The sequence below is a fragment of the Calidris pugnax genome, unplaced genomic scaffold, assembly GCF_001431845.1.
Source record: "Calidris pugnax isolate Ruff unplaced genomic scaffold, ASM143184v1 scaffold118, whole genome shotgun sequence".
NCBI classification, from domain to species: domain Eukaryota; kingdom Metazoa; phylum Chordata; class Aves; order Charadriiformes; family Scolopacidae; genus Calidris; species Calidris pugnax.
In genome coordinates this window covers 124,237-145,772 of record NW_015090855.1, presented here as the reverse complement: position 1 = coordinate 145,772, position 21,536 = coordinate 124,237, and the positions used below count along the sequence as shown (strand labels likewise).

The window sequence follows — 21,536 nt, the reverse complement described above, 5'->3', positions numbered from 1 at the left end:
TGCTGGAGGGAGATGCGGGACCAGGAGCGCGGCCCCTCAGCGGCGCCCGGCGGAGCCCGAGAGGAGCGGCCACCAGGGGGAGCCAGAGCCCGCGGGCGGCTGCGGGGACGGGGCTGCGGGGCCGGGAGGGCTGCGGGGCTATGGGACTGTGGGCCATGCGGGGCCAGGGGCAGCTGCGGGGCCAGGGCTGCGGGGCTGAGGCCCTGCCATCACCCGACCCCCCCAGATGGTCGCTCCAGTTCCCCCCTCGGAGCCAATTCCGCCCCCCCCGGCGATGTGGGTCAATGGGCCCCAATACAGCAGGGGAGGACACGGAAATCCAAGCCCCTCCAGTGGTCCCCAAGCAAGATCACTGCCCACCATCCTGGGGGACCTTAGGTTCATGTGCTAGGGCTGGGTGGGGAAGAGAGAATGAGCATCCGAACGCACAAGTTGTGTCTAAAGTCCTTTCGAAGAGCTGTTTTCACCTCTGGTGTCAGCCCGGATGCCAAGGCTGTATCCCATTCCCTGTTCTCACCAAAGACATCGGTTGTGGATGGGATGGGATGTCTTGCAGGTCAGCAGCAGGACCGGGCAGAGAGGAAAGCCTGGAAGTCCCTGTGGTTAAGTTCCCAACTGTAAATCAGGGGCAGTCACCCCGCTGTGCCTTACAGAGGGACTGCTCATATCCAATGCATTAGGTAGAGGAGGAGCCCTCAGGGATGGGCTGTCAGTCCCCATGGCTGTATGGACATCCTTAGTCAATGGTTCCAGTTCGGCCCAGTTAACACCATGACAGGTTGCTGATCAGCACCAGGTGGGGTCAGGATCCCATTCCCACCACAGGTTTGGTGCCCAAATGGGCCCCAAAAGCACAGTCAGTGAGCTCCCCAGTGAAACCCCATCAGCAGAGGGGTGTCCTGTTGGCAGCCGGGCACAATCGGCCAGCCCAGGACACTGTCACATCTGCAAATCAATGGCCCCTTTGGATGCTGCTGAGACACCGTGGCTGAAAGACCTGAACATTCTCTGACAGACCAAGCGCCAACAGGACCAAACATGCCTGGCAGGGACCTGCAGCAGAGGTGTGCTGGCTACTGGGGGCCAGGGCTATGCCAGGGCCAGGAAAGCAGCTGGAGGGGGAAGGAAGCTCTGGGAAGCTTCTTGGGAGGTGTTTTTAAAATAACATCATGCCAGGTTCACGTGAAGACTTTCCAGTCACATGCAGGACTGGGCCTGTGATACAAAAGTGGCCCAGACAGTGACTCATGATAGCTTGGTGACATTTGAAACACCTTATTTCCAGCTAACCAAAGATTTTTGAAAGAACAACCTGAAGGGTCAACCCGGTAAGCTGTCACCCTATGGAAAACCAGTCCCAAAAATCAGCCTTTTGGGGGGATGCTGCAGAGAGTGGCACCTGTGGCACAGCAGAGCAGGTCCCCAGTGATGCCAGCGCTCTCCGTGTGCTCTGCCAGGCCAGTGCCACCACCACTCCTGGCTGGTGCTTCTCTGCCTCATGGCTTTCCAAGACAGACCGAGAGCCCAGGGCTGCCCGCCCGCCCCCCTCACCGACAGCAGAAAGGAAGAGGGAGGGCAGAGGAATGCAGACCAGGACGATGGAGGACTCATTCATCCTCCCCGCTCCCGGTTTCGGCGCGTTCCAGGCAGTTGTACTACAATGCAGCGTTTTGTCCGCGCACATGCTTGCCTCTCATCCTCTGCCAGGGCTCGCTCTCCCCAGGCACCTAGAGCTGAGTCTGTAACACATCAGGCAGCGGCCTCCCTCCGTCCAAGACACGCACACCCCGGGTGGGTCTGCTGAAAAAAACGAGCGCCTTGCTTTTCATCTGCACACCTGCAGCGGGCAGGCGGCCGCGCCGACCCGGGGCTGAATCAAAGGCAGGTTGCTGCTCAGACACTGTCTCCTCCCTGGCTGGTTGCTGCGTTCTGCTTTTTCCCCGTACAGGGCAGGGAGCTGGCTCCTGCATCCCGATCCCTCAAGCTCTGGGTGCCCTGGTCTGGCTCGGTGCTGCCAAAGTGAGTTTGAGTCCATCAGCCACTGAATTAGGCAATGCAGGAGCTGAGCGTGGCCATTGCTCTCTAACCAGCTGGTGAGACCCTGGCAGCACTGATGGAGGCTGGGAGGGAGACCTGGGATGTGCTCCTGCCCTGCCACGGGCATCTGGAGAAACGTCTCCATGGGGAGAGGTGGGCATGGGGAGGATTTTGCCCAGAGGTCCTGTGGTAGCACATCAGTAGGTCCAGCCCCGGGTGCAAGCACGGCTCTGCCAGCCACAGTTGGAAGAGCAGCAGCGGTCCTCGGAGCCAACTCGCTGCACTGAGACTCTTGAGAAAGTCAGAAGAGTGACCAGAGCCAGGACGTGGGGTGTGGGAGGGTGGCCACGCTCCCAGAAACACCCGGCGAGAGTGGCCAAGACCCCAGCAGCTGGGGTCAGCCCATGGTCCCACCACAGCATGGAGCCTGTGGGGACAGCTGCCCGAGGTGGGGACCTCATGGCCTCAAGCTCCCTGGGCTGCACAGCAGGGCATGGCCCCGCTCGGAGAAGCTGGAGCGGAGGACAAACCCATCTGGCTTTGCTTTGCACACTGCTGAGACCTTTTCTGCTGGGTTTATTTTCACACAAATTCCCAGAACGCAGAGACAGGAGGAAAGTGAGAGCCGAAAGCAAACAGGAAAAAGGCAGGTTCCCTGCACTTCTATTTTTAACACTGCAAACAGCATTAGTGTCATTATATTTAGAAAAAAAAAAAAATTCGGAGCGTTTCCTGCCTCCCCTTTCAATACCTTTAGATATTTCCTTGCAGATGTTTCCAGGGGCCAGGGCTCAGAGGCAGGAGAAGAGAGTCTGGGCTTGTACCCCACCGACCAGCCCAGGGAGGGGAAGGTCCTGGGAGAGGAAAGACATCTCGAAGCGTGTGCCTGTGGCCCTGCTTGGGGACAGGGAGGACAACCAGGCTGGGGAGGACATGGCCAGGTCCCAGCAGAAGCTGCATGTCATGGCAGAACCTTCAAGCAGCCTCTCTGTGAGTTGCAGCACCTTTTGGTGCCATCAAAGGTGGCATGAGGGTGAGTGAGTGCAGTGCAGGGGAAGGCACAGTGGTACCATTGTGGGACAGGTTTAGAGGGGAGAGGCTGTGACAGCCAAAGCTGGAGGCACGGCTCTGTCCCACCACAGGGACCCTGGGCTAAGCAGAGCATCCCTGGGCCAAGCTGCTGGAGAAAGGGGCTGGTCTGCAGCAGGGGTAGCACCGCTGCTCTCCTCACATCCCAGCACCACCTCTGTGATGGGGATCACAGCAGCTGCAAAGTGTGGTCTCAAAGCCAGTGTTGGAGGTGGAGGGTGGCCCATGTCCCTTGGAGCCACAGCCTCTGCTCCTGTCGCTTCTCCACTTGTGTGTACCCAGCTTCATCCACACAGATCCCAGGATCTTCCCCTTTGCTTTGAGAGCTCTCAGCTCGTTGCCTCGTGCCGGAGGACTGCGGTTTGCAAAGTGTTTGTGTTTAATTCTCATCCTGAGCGTGTTTTCTGGATGCCAGGCCAGCGGGGCGGCCGACCACATCTCAGCAGGACCGGCGGGCGTAAAGAAAACCGGGGTTTGAATGCGGTCAGCTTCTTGGGGGTGGAAAGTGCAGCCAACCGCTGGGGAAACAGCTCTCCTAACCCCAAACACGCTCTGCTGGATGTGATTTCCAGCAAAATCACAGCACGGGCAGACCAGATTTCTCCATGTGGCCTGGAGAGCTCCCCTGCCCGAGAAAGGAGATGGAGATAACGTCGGAAATGTGGCATGGACAGCATGCAGGGCAGCCAAAAGCACCTCAAAACATCCCCTCCAGCCTGGGCCATCAGTGAGGGCTGAAGAGAAGCCTGGCTGCCCTACTCACACACAGCTCTCCAAGCTCTAAGTTGCTGCCTTGGCAGTACCTGGTAGAGATATCGTCCTTCCTTGGGCTCAGCCAGAGCAGGGAGAGCAGATGTCTGTCCTGGCCAACAGAATGAGCTTCTGGGCTGAGTTTTCCTTCCTGGAGTTTGGCCCGTGAGAGGAGCTGCCTCGTGAGATGCTCCTCTGGGGGCTCTGGCTGATTCCAACCCAGAGGAAAGCTCCTGGGACAAGCCAAGCCGTGGGTCAGGCTGCCAGGTGCTGACAGTCCCACAAGTCAAACACTCCCTTTCTCAATTTTCCTCCCCAAAAGCCCCAGAGCAGGTGGAAACCTGACCACAAAGGGTCTTTAGTTGAGGAATACACAAAGGATGCCTTGCAATTCCCAGCACAGCCCATCCCGTCCCAGTTCCCAGCATGGCCCAGGGCAGGAGGCAGTCCCACTGCAGCTCCACCACGAGCTGCTGGGCTTTTTCCCAGGGTGGAGGCGGTGGCCTGGGGTGGGAGTCTTGCCCTGGTGACCCCCAGCAGGAGCTCTGGCTGGTTTTCGCTTGGGGCTGCAGGGATCTGGGAAGCTGTCAAGGCACACGTGCTTTTCACAACACTGCCCTGCCCGCCTCGCTGAGATGCCTCCACAGATGGTCCCAGGGGTCTGCGGCCAGCTCTGCAATGCTCCTCGTGCCCCAGGCTGTCCAAGCTGTCAAAGGGAGCCCAGCAGTGGCTTCCTGGGAAGAGCCATTCCCAGTGGTGTGGTCAAAGCCAGGGAGGTGCTGATCTCCATTCCAGAAACAGAATTGGCCCAGTTAAGGAAATGGAAAAGGCACCCCATGGTGAAGGGGGCCAGCCCGGAACCAGCAGATGCTAATCCAGAACTTGACACATCCCAGTGAGTCATGAGTCATGGACGGGGGTTTTTGTGGCTTTTTTTTTCCCCATCTTTTTTTAAGAAAATCATCGAAAAAAATCTTTAGTCAGAAAAGGAAAAAATTCCAGAAGAGTCTCCCTTCCCATGGCCAAGAGGGCCATGGGTGCAGAGACCCTGCACAGGCAGGGCTTGCACAGCTGAAAGCCATCAGGGGCCCATCAAGTGGGAACTGGAGAGTTTTCCTGCAACTGCTAATTGAGCATCTCCTGGGGGTGAGGTGGGGTGGTTGCAGTGCAGCAGCAGGTGGTGGACCACAGAAGATGGAGACATCACCTTCTTTGGTGGGCAGCAGAGCAGCTCAAGTGCTGCTTAAGCAGAAAGGTGAAGGTGCCACCACTCCATCTCCTCCTGCCACCACGGTGCCAGGGGCTCTCTTCATCTTCTTTCCCTGTTTCTGTCTCTCTGTGGTCCTGGTTTCTGGGGACACTCTCCTGAGAAGAGGCCTGGGTGGTGCAAGATGTTCACGGTAGGGTTTTCCAGTCTCCCTTGGGAATAGCAGGACAAAAATGAGACTCTCATAGCCTTTCTCCTTCCCTTTCCTCACCACATCAGGGAAATCATCAGTTCACAGTAGACCCTTGTGTCCCAGGACACTGTCCCCCAGCCTCCACTTGCTTTCTCAGGAGGAAATTCCTGCTTCCTCCAGAAGGCCAGCCTGCTGCAGAAGATCTCCCAGGCTGCCCTTGCTCCTCCTGATCAGCTTTGGTGGGTGCAGTTCCCCAAGGCACAGCCATGCCCTTGAGGAGATACCATCTCTCCTGTGCAGACTGACACCACGCTTGACACAGCTGGAGCTCAGCCAGCACGAGGTCTGAGGACACCATCCCCTCCAGCTGTCCCTGTGGTCCTGCAGGTCTCCAGCCCTCCCCAGTGCCCACGCAGAGCCCCTGCCCGGGCTCACTGGGTGCCAGCCCACCAAAACCTCCCCACACACTGTGGGGGCCGGCATTAGCCAGCCTGGCTGTAAAGAGCCAGTTTTGGCTCTTGCTTTGTGGTCAGAGCACAAAAGAAGCCCAGCCAAGTAGGTTGGTTGCTTTTAATTAGTCTCAGGACCTGCGTGAGGCAGCCGCCCCCCTCTTCCTTCGTGGGGGATTCTCGTTTAGGGGCCATCGGTTTGTAATTAGCAATTTGCCGGTCTCCCACCTCCTCCGGCAACAGGTCACCCTGCCCCGTGGGCAGCCCGACAGCACACCCAGCCAAACACCTTTTACAAATCATTCTGCATAGTTTGCATTCTCGGCCGGTTTATGAGCATTTCAGCTCCTCATATTGATCAGGGCTGGAGCCGAAGTAATTACCTTCATCAGAAATAATTTCCCCTGATTTTGAGTCATATTTGAGCTGGTGCCCACCTCCTCCGCTCGCCCCTCGACACAGGCAGCTCTCTTTGCTCACTGGTACATACTTTCCAGGCGACATCGTTGCTTTCATAACCATAGTGAGACCCAGAGGCTTGTTTTTCTCAACCGGATCCCACACACATACTAAAGGTTTCAGTCGTTGTCTTTATTGCCTTGGCTGGGGATGTGGACAAGAGGAGGTGGTTTATGTAAAGTGCATGCTTGGGAGATGTCTCCAGATGTCTCTGGCATTGGGAGGGGGGGTAGGGAAGGGCTGGGGACCCAGGACCCCTCCATACATGGAGGCATCACTGCCCTCAGCCTTTCTACTCTTGCTCAGGAGATGGAGAGCAAGCTCAGTTCTTGCTTTAATCCCTGGGGAGTAGCAGCAGGTCCCCTTCCCATCTGATTTTGGGTGGCGACCAGTCATAGGGATTGTTCAAGTGCAGGGTGTGAACGAGGAACTGGTACCAGCCAGATGAACTGGCAGCTCTTCAGTCCTCTCCAGTCCACCCCCCTGAGCCCTGATCACACGCCCAGTGTCTAAGCTGAAATCCCCTTCCCTGCACGGGTCAGGGTCCTTCCAGTCCACAAGGAAGCTAGGAAGTGCCTTAGTGCACAAAATCTTTGGGAAGGTCCCAGCAACAACCAGGAGTTTGCAAGGAAGCTGTGCAGAGCACCCACTGGAGATGCACCAGTGGAGGAGGTTAATCTTTGCCCCAGGTCACTGTCCCCTCCCCAGCACCATCCTGCCCCAACCCTCCCTTCCCGACACACGGTCCCAGTCTCCTGGATCCACCCGCTCCCTGAGCTGCTTTGGCTCACAGGGCTCCTGCTGGTCACGAGCCAGGGCCACCTGGGGACAGGAAGGGATGTGACATTTGGGAACAGACACAACCCGCGTCACCCAAACCTCTCCCAGCACCACCCGCTCCCCGGGCACAGCACTTGCATCCTCAAAGGTCTTCCCAGCGTCACAGAAAACAGGGCTGGAAGGAAACACAGACATCACCTAAGCTCTCCCGCTGTAAAGCAGAGCCAGCTGCAATTAAAAGGTCAATTTGGCAGGAGCTAAAAGCATCACTGGCTGTACCTCAGTGCATGCCTCAATCTGCAGCATATTTGATGCTGCAAGGGACATGGCAGCTGCTTGAGAACACATAGCACACACGAGCAAGACGAGAACTGAAGGAAAAACACTCTCTATTTTAGCCTAAAACCACAAGAAAAACAGAGATAGTCAAAAAGAATGAGCAATTTGATCAGGAAACATGAGTTAGCCGTGCAGTTCCATGGAAAATACTGAGGGCCTGTCAGTAACCACACAAGGTCAGGAACTGGGGTTTGTGTCTTGTCTGAAAGACAAAACTTCTAGTGAGATTTTTTTTAAAAGAAGTTTATGTTTGATGATGTTTGATACCAAAAATAAACTCTCAGAGGATCATAATGTTTGATACGTGATGATTTCTGACACTGTTTTCCAAATAATAACAGACAGAGTCATCTGGCTGAAGTTTCCAGCACTTGTTTTACAAAAGTCTTATACTTTGGGTTATCTGAATGTTTAACTTAGGAGGACAATTATAAATTGCTGTCGTCTGGACTGCAGAAAAATAAAAGAAATCACACAGAATCACCGCCCAGGGTTTAATGTGTCTATTAAGATAACACGTTGGCCTTTCACAACAGCTGATAGAAGGCTGGACTCTGCTAATGAGAAGTCCCTCAATCTGAATGATGAGATCTCGCTGTAGTTTTGGCTAAGAAAGCCCTTTCCTGGTTATGGTAGTCCTTTTGGTCCCTGTGTAACCACTCAGCTCCTTCCTCTTGGCAATGTCAGACTTTGAGACCAGAACCAGCACCGAATCCCATTTATCAGTGCTTCTTTCTAATGAAACCTGCTTGAAAATGCCTGGAAAATGGTGAAGGACCAAGTGTCCCTGCTACCACGCATTGCTCCCCATCCAAAAGACCCCATTTCCTTGGGAGAGGGCACTGCCTGGCTGCTGCTCGCTCCCTCACTGGCCTCGCCGAGGTGGCTGGGAGCTTGGAGGGGTCAACTGGTCCCAGATGAAGCCGGGGTTTTCTGATGTAGTTGCCTGACCATCAGAAACTGGACGTCAGCCCTGAATTCTTTTCTCACAAGTCACTTGGACAGGCACCAGATGGTAAATACTTTCAGTCTCTCCTAGCCCGGGTCTGGAGTGGAAGCAGTGACCTCAAGGTAAAAGATTGCCTGGCCCGTTCCTCGGGGTGGCCAGTCCTCCCAGCCCGGCTCCGCTCTCCAGTTTAGGTGTGAGAACCAGAGGGAATAAAAATGGCCAGACAGGGGTGGAAATGGCCATCACCACCTCTCTCGGCTCTTGCTGTTTGAAACTGGAGCCGGATTCATTCTGGGTAGGAAACAACTTCCCCATCCTGCCAAAAATGAAGGTATTTCAAAGTTTCCCAAAGCCGGGGTGTTTCCAGAAGTCTCATGAAAAACAGCCAGCAGCCACCCCAAAGTGTCCAACAGTCGAGGAAGACCTGAGACGTCTCCTTTTCAGCTCAGGGCTCTTGGCTTTTCCAAGCTGGATGTCTGTCCAGCTTTCCCACCGGTGCTGTCCACCCTCCATGGACAGCCCTGCTCCCTTGCAGAGGGGATTTGAGCCAGGAGTGCCCAGAGCAAAGCCCTCCCCACCAAGGTATGGAGCTGGGCTCACCCTGGAACTATAATTTCTCTTTTGGTATGAAGAAGAACAAACCCAGCAAGGACCTGGGACAGCCCAGGTGCTCCCTGACAGAGATGGATGTCCAGATCCTGGTCTGGCCACAGCCAGCTCTAGGGAGGGTGAAGAACACAGGGTAGAGAAAAGAAGGGAAGAGTCTCAGGGAAGAGCAAAGGAAAGGGATGGAAGGAGAATATAGTCTATATCCCTCACAGATGGATGCAATTTCAGCTGAGCTGGGTGCGCAAACGAGAGCTTTGCAGTGCTATTCGCGATGGCACGTTAAATTGCACAGACATGAAAAAAACCAGCTGTCTAAAATGTAAATTCACTGGGTCAGTTCCTTCATTTCTATAGAAACAGCAGAGCTTGCCAGCGGCTAATTCAAAGGAGATGTATTCAGATCCCTGTATCAACTATTCTCTTGCACAATTTACCACAAAAAAAAAATAAATTACAACACCCCCCCCAAAACCTGACAATAATACCATGGAAACTGCGAAGCACAACATATGGACTTAATTACTAGCTATGAAATCACACGTATGGTACAGAACACATATGGGGTTCGTGCTCCAGAGGGGAAGGGTTATAACTGAGTATTTATAAAACGAACTGCTAATGTGCTGCTCTCGTATGGCTTTGCAAATCAAAGCCTGCACAAGGGCTGTATCGCTTTGCTGGGCTCTGCCTGCAGCCCCTGGGCCCCCAGCACGGCAACCTGGGTGGGCACGTGGGACACTGAGAGCTGGGAGAAGGGAAGCTCAAGCCCATGTCACCCATGGAAAATCCTCCTCAGGAAGGCAGAGTCATGGTGGACTTTGTGGGCACCCTTCCAGCCAGCTCCTCTGGACCCAGCGAGGTACCACCGGGGATTGCTGATGTCATCTGAAGTACAGGCAGATGGCCAGGCATGGGACGGTGGCTTTGGCCCCTGTCTGGCTGCTTGACTCGGTGCCGTGGCTCTCTGTCACTGCCTGAGCTCTGCAGGCTTCCTAGTGATGATGTTGTACATTGCAGTGATGTCACCTCTAACACTGCATAATCTCAGTGGCATCAGGTGTGGGGAGGAAATATTGTCCCCTCTTGTCCCAAGCTGAGGGAGAGGGTAAAGAAGGGGTCCCCACCCCAAAGAGCTGAACCTATACCCAGGAGAGAGCAGGCACGGGGGGTTAATCACCAGTGGGGTCGCCTGGGCAGCCCTGAGCCCCACTCCCCCCAGGGGGTGCCCGGCTGCCCCCCCAGACCTCACACACGGGGCTGTTGGCTGCTCCCAGAGCCGCTCCCTGAGGGCGATGAGAGGATTTTATTTCCCTTACCAGCACTGTCACCTGATTTCTAACTGGGAAATGAAGTCAAGCCCATTAATCAGGAGTCCCTAATAAACACAAGCCTGGAATAATTAATTGAACCCGCCGTCCCCTTGCGGCAAGGCTGGATCAGAGCTTTGGCTGCTCTCGAGCCGTTGCTGACAGAGGCACCGCAGCCGCCTCTGGGATGTCTGGCTGGGCTGAGGCATCTGAAACGGGAGGGCACCATCTCCAGGGTGTGGAGAAGCAAACGACAGCACAAGATGTGCCTCCAGCCTTTGACATCAGACCTTCTGGCTTGTCACCCCACTTTGGTAGGGCCTGAACCTCCCTGCTGGAGAGGATGGAGCAATGTGTGGTCCTCACACCTCCCCGGGTTGCCTCCGGGCAGGGCTTGGGCCATGCAAGGATCTGGGTCTCCAACATGAGGAGCAGAGACTCCAGCACCGGAATAAGTGACAGCAGCCTTTGGAAGGTGGCCTGGTATTTCCACAAGCTGCCACGGCCTCGTTAACAGACTGATTGCAGCTAATGAAGCAAAAGCAAAGCTGAGAATCAGGGTGGTAATGGGGGAGCTCTGACTGTGTCTCCTCCCTGCTCTGTGGCTTCCAGGCTACGGCAAGTGGTGAAGCTGAGGTCAGGATTGATGCTCAGGTGGCCGAGGACATGTCATGAAAGCAGAAGGAAGGGGGTAAATGATGGAGGGCAGGATGGGACATCACTCCTAGTGGGGTAATTTCAGTGCTCTGCTTCTACGGCACCCAGCTCCTCCTGTGTGTTTGCCAACATATATCATAATATGTGATATATACCACAGCTCTCATAGTGCCTGCAAGGCAGGGTCAGTCTGTGCAGCCACCAGGATCCATCCCTTGGGCAGGAGCCCCCCAGACCCACATCCATGGGTGCAGGAGGAGAGCTAGGGAGAGCTGCAGGGCATCCCACATCCTTACCTGAGCTCAGGCCTCTCCTTGGAGCTCTGGACTCACAAATTGCCCTTCTTACATCTTGGGGTAAGATCTGGGAGACAGGAATGTGAAGAAGGGGCTCAGTTTCCTGGAGGTCTTGAGATGTTTCGTTTTTTCTTTCCAAAGAGCCAGCCTCACCACCAGGAAAGTTTGCAAAGGGCAGAGTGAAAATTGGTGCATTGGGAGGCAAATCCTGAGCACCCGCTCCTCTTCCCCAAAACTGGATTTTAAATTCTCATGACCAGTCATGATTTTTCAGGAGCTGAAATGGGGTTTACAAGGCTTGAAACCAGCAGGGCCAGACTGCAGCCCTCTCTGCATCCTGTACCCCGGGCACCACAACACGATGGGCATCCAACCTGCCCCCCCAACCTCCCCGACAGCCACAGCCCCACACGGGACGGGGATGCTGTGGCAGCACCAGCACCCCAGGAAACCCTTTTCTGGCTCTTGCAGTGCCAGAGAAATGGAGAAGAGAGCACAGCCTGGAGATCTTGCCTGGCAAACTGCTGCAGCCTCAGTCAAAAACATGTCACACACTGTCCCCAGCGATGGAGGGACAGGATCCTGTCTTTGACTACAGTATGGACAACTCAGCCCTGTCCCACAGCCTGCTGTGCACTGCACCCAGCTTAAAATACAGAGGAAGGTCACCTACAGAGCAGGGACAATGTCCCAGAGCAGGTGGTGGCAGGGCCAGCCCCACCAAACCCTTCAAAACCCAGGAGGAAGCCACGAGCTCTGTCTGGGCAGACCTTGACCAGTAGGAAGAGGCACGGACCTTCCCTTCTGGTTACAGCTGCCAGCAAGGAGCCAGTTCACCCCACCAGCCTGGCTCTCCCGTGCTCCCCAGGGACAGTGTCCCCTCCTTTTGCTCGCTGTCTGGGTGGACAGCACGTTCTCACCTTGAGGGGAGTGGAAATGGCAGCTGGAATGTGGGGCTGGAAAAAGAAAAAAACAGAAAGAGAAAAAAAAAAAAAAAAAGAAACTCTTGAGGCTTGTCCAAACCTACTCATGTTTATATTGGAGCCCGTGAGTGACATCAGAGCAGGGAGAGTATAAACACCAGCAGGACCTACTCGGGGCTTTAAAACCTGCGAACACGCCGCTGCCTCCAAACTGCCTGGGGGGTGATGTGCTGAAGTGGCGGAGGGGAGAGCAGCATGAGGCTCCAGCTGGAGAAGCAGCTCCTCTTCCTCTCCCTCCTCTGCATCCTCTCCAAGGTAAGGGAGACGGGGCCCTGGGGTGGCTTTAGCCTTGCTCAGGGAAGCACCCAGTCCTTGCAAAGTGAGATGCAGGGAGGGCTGGGGTGTCACAATGAGCCCGGCTGGCCGATGGGCTGTATTTGTGCAGTTCCAAGGGGGCAGAGCTAGGCTGGGGGAGAGACATTTGTAATCAAGGGTCTTAACGTTCACGGGCCAAAGTTGTGCAAGCCCAGGGAGCAGGCAGGAATGACAACAATGCAGTGTTTGCTCGCCCGTCCCCGCAGCTCTCCCAGGGCTGTGGTATGTGTCCCTGGGAGCAGCAGCTCGGCGGTAGCGGCTCCTGCAGACTCCTTGGTCCCTGCCCAGGCTCCCAAGGCAGGGGGCCAAGCAGCAAGCACCAGCCTCAGCATTCCTCAGCTCTCCCCCCCTTCCCCGGGATGCTCGTGCAAAGCCGATGCCTCTGACACGATTTGGGTTGTTGCAGTGATTTTTTAATTATTTCTTTTTTTTTTTTTTTCCTCTTGGACTCCATGTGAAAATAATTGCCTGTGCAGAGAACAGGGAAGTTGAAAAGTTTGGCATATCTCAGCTCCAAGTTCTAATTGCTGCTTAAATCCCAAAGCAGACCTTCTGCAAGCAGGGACAGCACGGCAGCGTCGTGCCTATTTGGCTCCTTTCCCAGACAGTTAAGATCTCTGATAGGAGCCACATTGTCATCTAAAGACAAGTTAATTACAAGGAGCAGGGGGAAATGGATTAATGGAGTTGGCTTGGCTAATCTTTCTAAAACATTGATTTGTAATAGCAACCTCCTGAAAGATGAAAAATGCCCTTGGCTGCCTGGGTAAGCTGTGATGGAGAAATGACTCCTGCTCCAGGCGCTCACGAGTGCCTGGAGAATCACCAAGGGCCCTCGTGCCTCCAGCCCAAACCTGGCCACCACAACCAGTCCTTCCATCCCTGCTGCGAGTCCCTCTCTGGGTTCTGCTACACTAATCACGCTGCTCGTTGATAAAACTAGAACAAGCCACAGATTGCCCAGCCCACTTCAGATATATTTTATCTCTAATTTCTGGCACTGACTTATCTACAGCCCCATAAAAAACATCCGAAATGCTGCAAATGGGGAGCAGATAACACACCAGTACCTACCTTCTCCGTTTAACTGGTAACGTCAGACCTGATGCTACTGGGAGAAACTAAAAGAGGAAGAAAAACAGTATCTAAAATCTACATGGTCCAGCTAAACCCTTCGGTCTCTTGGCAGCCTCAGCAGACACACCAGTATCTGGACCAGCAGAGGGATGGATTTTTTGGTTGTGGGTTTGCTGATCTGCTGCCTACGTTGCAGGAGCAGAGCGTGTGTGGTGCTGAGCAGCCAGGCTGCCGGGGGGGGGCTGGGGCTGCTGCGGGGGGGCTCACACACGCTGCCGGGGCCAGGGCTGGCAAAGCATTCCCTTCCAAACTGCAGAGCCAGCTCCCTTGGCTTCGGGCCCCGTATGCAACAAGCCCTGTCAGATACGGCACGACGGCAGCACGAGCGCTGCCTGCAAAAGCTCCTTGTGCCAGGGTAATCGTGCGAGCAGAACGAGCCCTGGATAGAAAGACCTACCTGCCTGGATTGAACTCCTGCAGGCACATCCCTGGCAAACAATCGGCTGAGCAGTGCACAGCCCTGCCCCAGGGGTGTAGCTCGGAGGGGAAATGGAGCTCCCCATCCTCGAAAACATGCTTATCTCAGAGCTGCTCTCCCAGCAGGAGCAGGACAGGCAGGGGATGCTGCAGCCGGGGCCAGACAGAGGAGGCAGCTGGACCAGGAAGGAAAGCAGGGAGCTTCACTTGGCTTCAGTTCCCCCACTGCTGATGTGATGCCCTGTTCCTTGGCACAAAATAGAGCTGTTAAGACCGTTTGGAGTGAGGTGCTGTGCCCTCACCATGTGCATTCAGCTCCCTGCAAAGCCACATCTCCAGCTGGGCACAAGTCGCTGCCTCGGTGGCTGGCATGGGGCAGGCTGCTTTCCCTTCCTTCCTCCTGCTGGGCTGCTTAAGGGCTCCCAGCCCCCTTAAATAACCACCCCTGCCTGGGATGTCTGCCTTGTAGCTCCATCCTCCTCCTGGAGGTTTAAGTCCCCATCCTGCAGAGTATGCCTGATTCTCCCTGGTTTTCCATAGGTGCCCATCACGCTGTGCCCCAGGGGGACAGTAGCTTTCCAGGCTGCTTTGCCATATTCCCATGGATTCGCAGAGCCTCCCTCTGCTGAAAACCCGCCTCATCACTGGGAGGAGGTTACCTGCCTGCCCTAGTGAATATAGCAGCCATTAGCCAAAAAAACAACCCGTATGGAATCAGGGGTGTCTTTGCCTCCGCAGGTGTGTGCCCAGCTGTGCCGGAGACCATGCTACTGCCCCTGGGTGCCACCCCACTGCCCCCGTGGGTCCCCCCTGGTCCTGGATGGCTGTGGCTGCTGTAAGATCTGTGCCCGGCGCCTGGGAGAGCCCTGCGACTTCCTCCACGTCTGCGACCAGAGCCAGGGCCTCGTCTGCGACTACAGCGCGGCGCCCGCGGGGACAGGAGCCACCTGCAACTGTGAGCACAGGGGTGTCCATGTCCCCTGAGGATGCCCCCATGTCCCCAGCCCAGCATAACCCCAACCAGAGCCCCGGGCAGCACCAGGCATCCCGCAGGGCTTCCAGGGAAGCGGTTGAGGCTCTGAAAGCAGCTTTTTTTGAGGCTGATGGATGCAGCTTGGCCTCGGGGCTGTGCCGCAGCTTCAGGCAGCTCTTGTGCCATCCCCGACTAGGGATTCAGGGTGGTTTGAGTGGGGATGGGCACAGGGTGGGGGTCCTGGGGATGCCACGGTCACCCTGCCAGGGCTGGAGCCTGGGGGTCCTCCAGAGAAATTTCAGAGAAACTTTTTCAAGCCTGAACACCCTGAAAGGCAGGGTCAGAGCTGAAGGGCAGTAGGTTCCTCACCAAGTGGTGAGCTGCTGCTTTGGAAAGACGGAGATCAGAAGAGGAGGCAGAAAGGGGGAGGAGGTTGGCTGATGCCCACACTGCTGCAAACCCATGTCTGCCCCACACACCTCTTAGTCACTTCTCTTGCCCCCTCCGTTCAGTCCCCTCATGCCAGCCCCACAGTTTCCCCCAGCAGTCCCCTCTGCCGTCCACACCTCTCTGTCACTGTGTCCCTAACGGTGTCCCCGGCTGTCACTTGCAGTTGAAGACAGCGAGGAGGGCTGCGAGTTGAACGGCCGGGTCTATCGAGATGGGGAGGTTTTCCAGCCCAGCTGCAAACTCCAGTGCCGCTGCCTGGATGGGGGCTTCACCTGCATCCCGCTCTGCCAAGAGGATGTCCGGCTGCCCACCCCGGACTGCCCCTACCCGCGGCGTGTGGAGGTCCCGGGGAAGTGCTGCCCTGAGTGGATCTGCGAAGCCCGGGACCAGCACCTCCTCCGGGATGCTGCGGCAGGTAAGATGCAAGACATGCCAGTGAGGGGATGCCCACGCAGGTCTCCGGGGATGGTTTCTTTATCCCAGACCATGAACATCAACAGAAAACACCTCATTGCACATTTCCCTGCCATGCAGGGGTATTTCTGCAGCAGAACCTGACTCTAACCACCCTTTTTCCCCCCTCATCTCTTTCCATCCAGCCCCTGGGGCAGTGTCCCCGCTGCTGCCATACCCCTGCCAGGAGTGGGGCACGGAGTGGAGCGCCTGCTCGGCCACCTGCGGCGTGGGCTTCTCCACCCGTGTCTCCAACCAGAACCACTTCTGCAGGCTTGAGACTCAGAGGCGGCTCTGCGTGGCCAGACCCTGCCCGGCCCTGCCGGCAGCATCCCCGGCGGTAAGTGAGGCCCTCAGAGAAGCTGGTGCCTCTGGGCAATAGGTTTGTCCGAGAAAGGGAAATGCCAGACAACTCGAGCTATGGGACCCCCCCATTAACTGTGGGCACCCCATCACCCCCAGCCACAACCTGACCATGTCTCAGGGGCAGACAAACCGTCTCCTGGAAGTGCACTTGGAAAACAGCTGAGGGCAGGCACAGGCTGGAATTTGGGTGTCTCTAGATGTCTGAATCCAAGAACACCGTGGATCCCATGTAACCCTGAGCCCCATAGGTGGGCTCGACCTGCCCCTATGGCTGGAGATGCATCTGCAGCTCCTGCCTGGCTCCCTGGGTACACCCAAGAAGCAGGGCTCTGCCACCCTTCTAATTAGCCTGGCACACCCCAAGTACGGACACAGTGCAAGGCTGCCTTGCGTGCATGCAGCTGGCACTTTCCAGGGCCAGGCACCCGCATTGCCACATGCCCCTGCTCCCTAGATGTGGGGGACACATCACCACCCCCTCCACTCCACCCCCATCACTCTCTGCTTTTCTTTTCCAGAGGGGAAGAGGAGGTCGTTTGTAGCTGTGCCCACCCCGGTCGCATCCCAGAGCCAACGCCTCATCCTGGCAAAGAGTCTGGCACAAGCCCACGGCACTGTGGTTTTGGTGGAGATGGAGGACATGTCCCTTGGGAAACTGGGGAAGAACTGATGGACTTTGGCTGTGAAGGAGGGTGGAAATAGAGAACAAGAGCCCCATGTTACCCAGCACCTGCCTGCTCTGTGCCCCACACTGCCCCAGGCAGGGTTACTGGGAAGAATCCCTGAGTTTCTGAATGAAATGAGAAATGGGGAAACCCTGCCCCGAGTGTGAACCTGAGAAACTAGGAAGTGGTCCTTTGCTGGATCGATGGGGCTTTTGGCGAGGTGATGCTGCTCCTCCAGCACGTCCCTCACGCACGCAGCTCTGCTCTGTGGGGGCTGTGAGAGACAGTCTCCAGCACCTGGAAGCCCAAATTCCCAGGGGAACCCTCACACCCTGGTGCCTCCCGGGGAAGGAGGAGGTACATGGGGCTGCACACCACCAACCACCACCACGCCAGACTGAGCGGCTCGACCGTGCACGAGCTCAGCCGTCCCACAATTATCCACCCTGCAGCCCAGCGGCCGCCTTCCTGGGCACGGGGCAGAGGCATCCTCCTGATGGCAGCTCTAATTCACCTTCCCCGCATCTCTCCAGAATAAACACGAACCTTCCTGCTCCTCCCGGCCTCCTCCTCTCCAAAGCGCTGGCGGTTTGGCAGGGCTTTGGCGAGCGAGGAGCTCAGACGCAGGAGACACCCGCTCCGCAGCAGCAGACATACCGCCTGCCATCCAACCCTGCGCGCCGGGGCCGAAAGAAAAGCAGAAAAAAGAAAAAAAAAAAAAAAAGACAGAAAATCATGGCATTAAAAGTAACTTTTCAGGCACTTGGAGGAAATTAAGAAGCGCCAGCAACTTGAGCTACCTAGATGGAACTAATTGTTCTAAAGTAGACTTCAGTATGGCAACCACGGACATGGTGGGACCCAGGTGAGCATGCAGGACCAACACCTCTGGTTGCACAACTTCACAGCCAGAAGCATCCCTAAAGCTATTTAAAACATAGATGGCTGGCATCTCCCGCAGCAGCATTTCAGACCTCTCTCACACCACAACGTGGCATCTACCTTTTAAGCTAGTCTACTTTAGTTGCTGCAACAAAAAAATCTAGTAAAACAAGAAAAATAAATACAAGCTCCCTTGGATAATCCAGAGATTTCATTTGTTTTTAGCAACTAAGCATTGAATAAATGAAACGATAAGCGAAGCCAGCTAGCTGAAGGAGTGAGAAACAACCAAGTGCACAAGGCAGACGTTTTCCACTGTGCCCAGAGGGGTTATCAGCAATAAAAAAAATATATATATATATATACACACACACACAGCAAAATAGGCTTTGTGGTTTTGAGGTTTACCTCCTCTCCTCCCCCCACCCTCAAAAAAAAAAAAAGCTGAGCATGAAAGGTACAAAAGGTAAAAAAAGATCACAGAATACACAAAACACAAGGGAGGAAAACCAGCTATAAAGAATTTGGAGCAAATTTCTGATTTTCTGACATGTTTTGCACAAAGGTAGCACTTCCTCATTAACAGCAAGGAAGAACTAGTTACCAGACAAAGCTGTAAAAGAATTGACTCCAGTTATGAGCAAAATACAATAGCCAAAAACTAAGGATGTGGGTTCACTCCTACTTGAAATATTAAACAACAAAGCTGCCACCTTCGTTCTGGAATAACCACCTCATTTCCCTCACCGAGCAGGAACACAGACTGTTTTCAGACTCCAGTTGTTACACACAGCATTACCACACATACCTCCCTCACTTGTTCCCTGACACCCCCCAAAAAAAATTGTTTTCCAAAACAAAAAGTCACAAGCAAGTTTCAGACAAAATATATATATTTAAAAAAATCTTTACAATAAGTCAGGAAACATAGGAGCTTGCATACAGTTTATTATAATAACTCAGTTCTCAGCTCCCTACAGTTCAGATAACCCTGGTGACAGTGTTTACAACTTCTAATTTTTGCTTTCATAACTTTAAAGCAAACAATACATTTGAGTGTATTTTACTCTGTGCAAATAAGACAACTTTTGGAATCCTTCAGAAGAAATATCCAAGATTCTGTTTGCAGAGGTCCTTTGTTTCTCAAAGATGATTTATGAGAGTTTTTGTTTTCAGATAAAGTGCTCCTGTCCAGCAGAACCCAAAGGCCTTCAAGAGTTCAGAGAGTAAGTTTAGCTCAGATTAAAAAATAATTGGTCATACAAATTCCAGCTTCCCATGTCCGCTGTACATTCCCCAGTGGACTAGCGAAAGAATTTTATCATTGCTGAGGTCTGAATGTCTCATTTTATCACAGGTCATGCAGCAGTTCTCGTGACCAGTCACAGGCACCATGCATTCCAAGTCCAGTTTTGCCACCTGCCCTTTTTTCGAGTGATGTCCATGAAAACTATAGTGCAAACGGGAGAGCATTTGCTGTCGTTGATCTTGCAGTCTCTTATTTTCACTCCTGAGCATCCGCAAGGCCAGCATGATAAGGAGCACCAAGATTAGCCCACCAGCTATAGGAACAGCAATTACAGCTGCCCTGAACCATAACTCTTTTGAAGAGGTCAATTCCTGCACCTTGGTGATGAGATTCCTGCTGCTGTCGTGTTGGTATCTGCTTCCTTGTCCTGCAAAGGGGAAAGACATGGAGCTTAGTTCAGTATCAAGAACTGGTTTATATAGAAGCAACTCCCTTGAATGCCACACTGACAAGTTTAAGGAGGCACAGTTACACACTCCCCAGTATCTAGAGAAAACACTCCTATGAAGTTGAAGGTCAGTTTCTCAGGCTGTTGATAACATGGAGTCTCTTACCCTGCTAGCCCATTTAACTAGGAATGCCACTGCCATTGTTTCCTAGAAGCAACATTAAGTTGGCAAGGCAGACCTCCAATATTAATGCAGACAAAAAAAACTATTCAGCTGAGATGCTCCCCTGCATCCATCCACCCTCTTCTCCCTCTGGTGTCTCTACTTACATTAACAACTAAATCAATAGCAGACACAAAGTCTCAACTGTCACCAGCTTGACAGCCAGAAGAGAGATTTCACTGAAGCTTCCTTGCCCTACCTGAAGTCTCGCCCCTGGAAGGAGACAAAACATCATGTAGTCCTCTGTAATTGCACATATCTTCATGACAGCATTCCAAGGTGGACGTGGTGGTGGTGCCAGAGTGGTTTTGTGCTTGTTTGGCTTGGCAGATATCAGCTGTGCTTGCTATAGAGTCCAAGCAGCCATGAGTAAGTGGGGAATGTGTATTCTGAGGATCAAGCAGTCTGGAGAAGCAGGCGCTCAGCTCAGATTTGCACATATAGCCAGTTGCAACACAGTGTGCAGCATCACAGTAGCATCTGATTTCACCTAAAAAAAATAAAAATTGTGCAAGAAATGTAAGAATTGGGTCCTTTAAGGACACCTCACTAGGTACCTTTACTAGCCACAAGCATTGAACAACCAGCCTCAGTGCCAGTTTTGGGGTATTCCTCTATACTGCGAGTCCCCAAAATCAGGGGTTGTTTCCTTCCCATCACTGTACAGTGCCTACCTCCTTGTAACCTTAATCCCTGCAAATGCTTTAGGGCACTTGTTTTAATTACTAGTACTATAGTCCTTTGAATTAAAGCAAGAACATTTCACTAAAACAGGGATTGGGGAGGGGGAGGGTGGGCGAGGAAGGTCACAGTGGCTTTTTTTTCCCCAAGGTAAATAGCTAACAAGACCATTTTATAACTACTTCCACTCACGGTCAGCAGTTGCATTAAACCACATTTAAAATGAAATCCCAGTTTTAAAAGTAATACAAGCCTTCAGTCCTATAAGGAAGTCACATCTATGTTTTAAACCACTACTACAGGAAGAGCATTCTATTTCTATAAAGGTAACATTTCTTTTAACTGGGCGTAAGCACACAACAAAAATACTAAGTTTAAATATTTGTGTGACAAATGAAAAAAAAAATCGGAACTGCTGAATTTTTTATTACCTCTCAATACTGTGCCAAAATTTAAAAGGTTTAACTAACACCTTATAAAGCTATTAGCTAGAACCATTACCATCTAAGTCTCCCAGTCAGGAAGGTTTTTACTGTGTGAAACTGGGCAACTATTTGAAATTTCTCCAGAAAGTAAGAAATTCTTTAAAGTATCCATTCATGCAAAAAGCCTTTTTTAAAAAAATCAGTATTATAAAACAGAAGTAGTGCAGTTTATAATTAATCTGTTTGCCGGAGTCAATGTCTCTCAACTCAAATGTAAAGTTATTAAATGGGGTGAAATTGTAAGGCTAAAAGCTCCCCCTTGCCCCTCCCCAATTCTGCTTGCAATCTAACATGCGGTCAAAAGGGGAAACACTTAGACTGAAAATCCTCTACTGGCTCTATGAAAAATCTCTCAGGAAACCTCAAAAATTTCTGAAGGAAGCGATAAAAAAAGTTCCCTTCATAAAACTCTTCATTTTGTGCTCTCCAAACTGCTCTGGTACGAATTATATGCATCCTGTGCTGTAGGGAAAACTTTCTAGGCAAGTTGCAACTCAAACATAATTCAATGTGCCATCGATCCAAGGTGTAGGAAGAAGCCAGATTTTGGAGCCATCCTTAGAAGAGTGGACTTAAAACTACTTCTGGTGTACCTGGTGTACTTGCCATCATAGCAGCACCATGGCTTTCAAAGTCAACTGAATTGTCAGATGTCTTCCTTCTACAGACTGCACTCCAAAAAAAAAAA

At 53.3% G+C, this 21,536-nt stretch overlaps 2 protein-coding genes across 2 annotated transcripts; one reads left to right on the top strand and one right to left on the bottom strand.

Annotated features, from left to right (window-relative positions):
• Positions 1 to 12,224: 12,224 nt before the first annotated feature.
• LOC106889047 (WNT1-inducible-signaling pathway protein 2-like) lies at positions 12,225 to 17,564 on the top strand. The gene is made up of 5 exons (XM_014943698.1): positions 12,225 to 12,359; positions 14,712 to 14,928; positions 15,560 to 15,811; positions 15,996 to 16,189; positions 16,734 to 17,564. Exons 1-5 carry the CDS (start codon positions 12,300 to 12,302, stop codon positions 16,755 to 16,757), a joined length of 747 nt encoding a protein of 248 aa, XP_014799184.1. The 5' UTR covers positions 12,225 to 12,299; the 3' UTR covers positions 16,758 to 17,564.
• A 1,073-nt stretch (positions 17,565 to 18,637) lies between these two features.
• LOC106889029 (BMP and activin membrane-bound inhibitor homolog) lies at positions 18,638 to 21,472 on the bottom strand. Its single transcript, XM_014943673.1, has 3 exons — positions 21,442 to 21,472; positions 19,882 to 20,172; positions 18,638 to 19,438 (listed from the first exon to the last, which is right to left on the bottom strand). Exons 1-3 carry the CDS (start codon positions 21,458 to 21,460, stop codon positions 19,020 to 19,022), a joined length of 729 nt encoding a protein of 242 aa, XP_014799159.1. The 5' UTR covers positions 21,461 to 21,472; the 3' UTR covers positions 18,638 to 19,019.
• Positions 21,473 to 21,536: the final 64 nt, after the last annotated feature.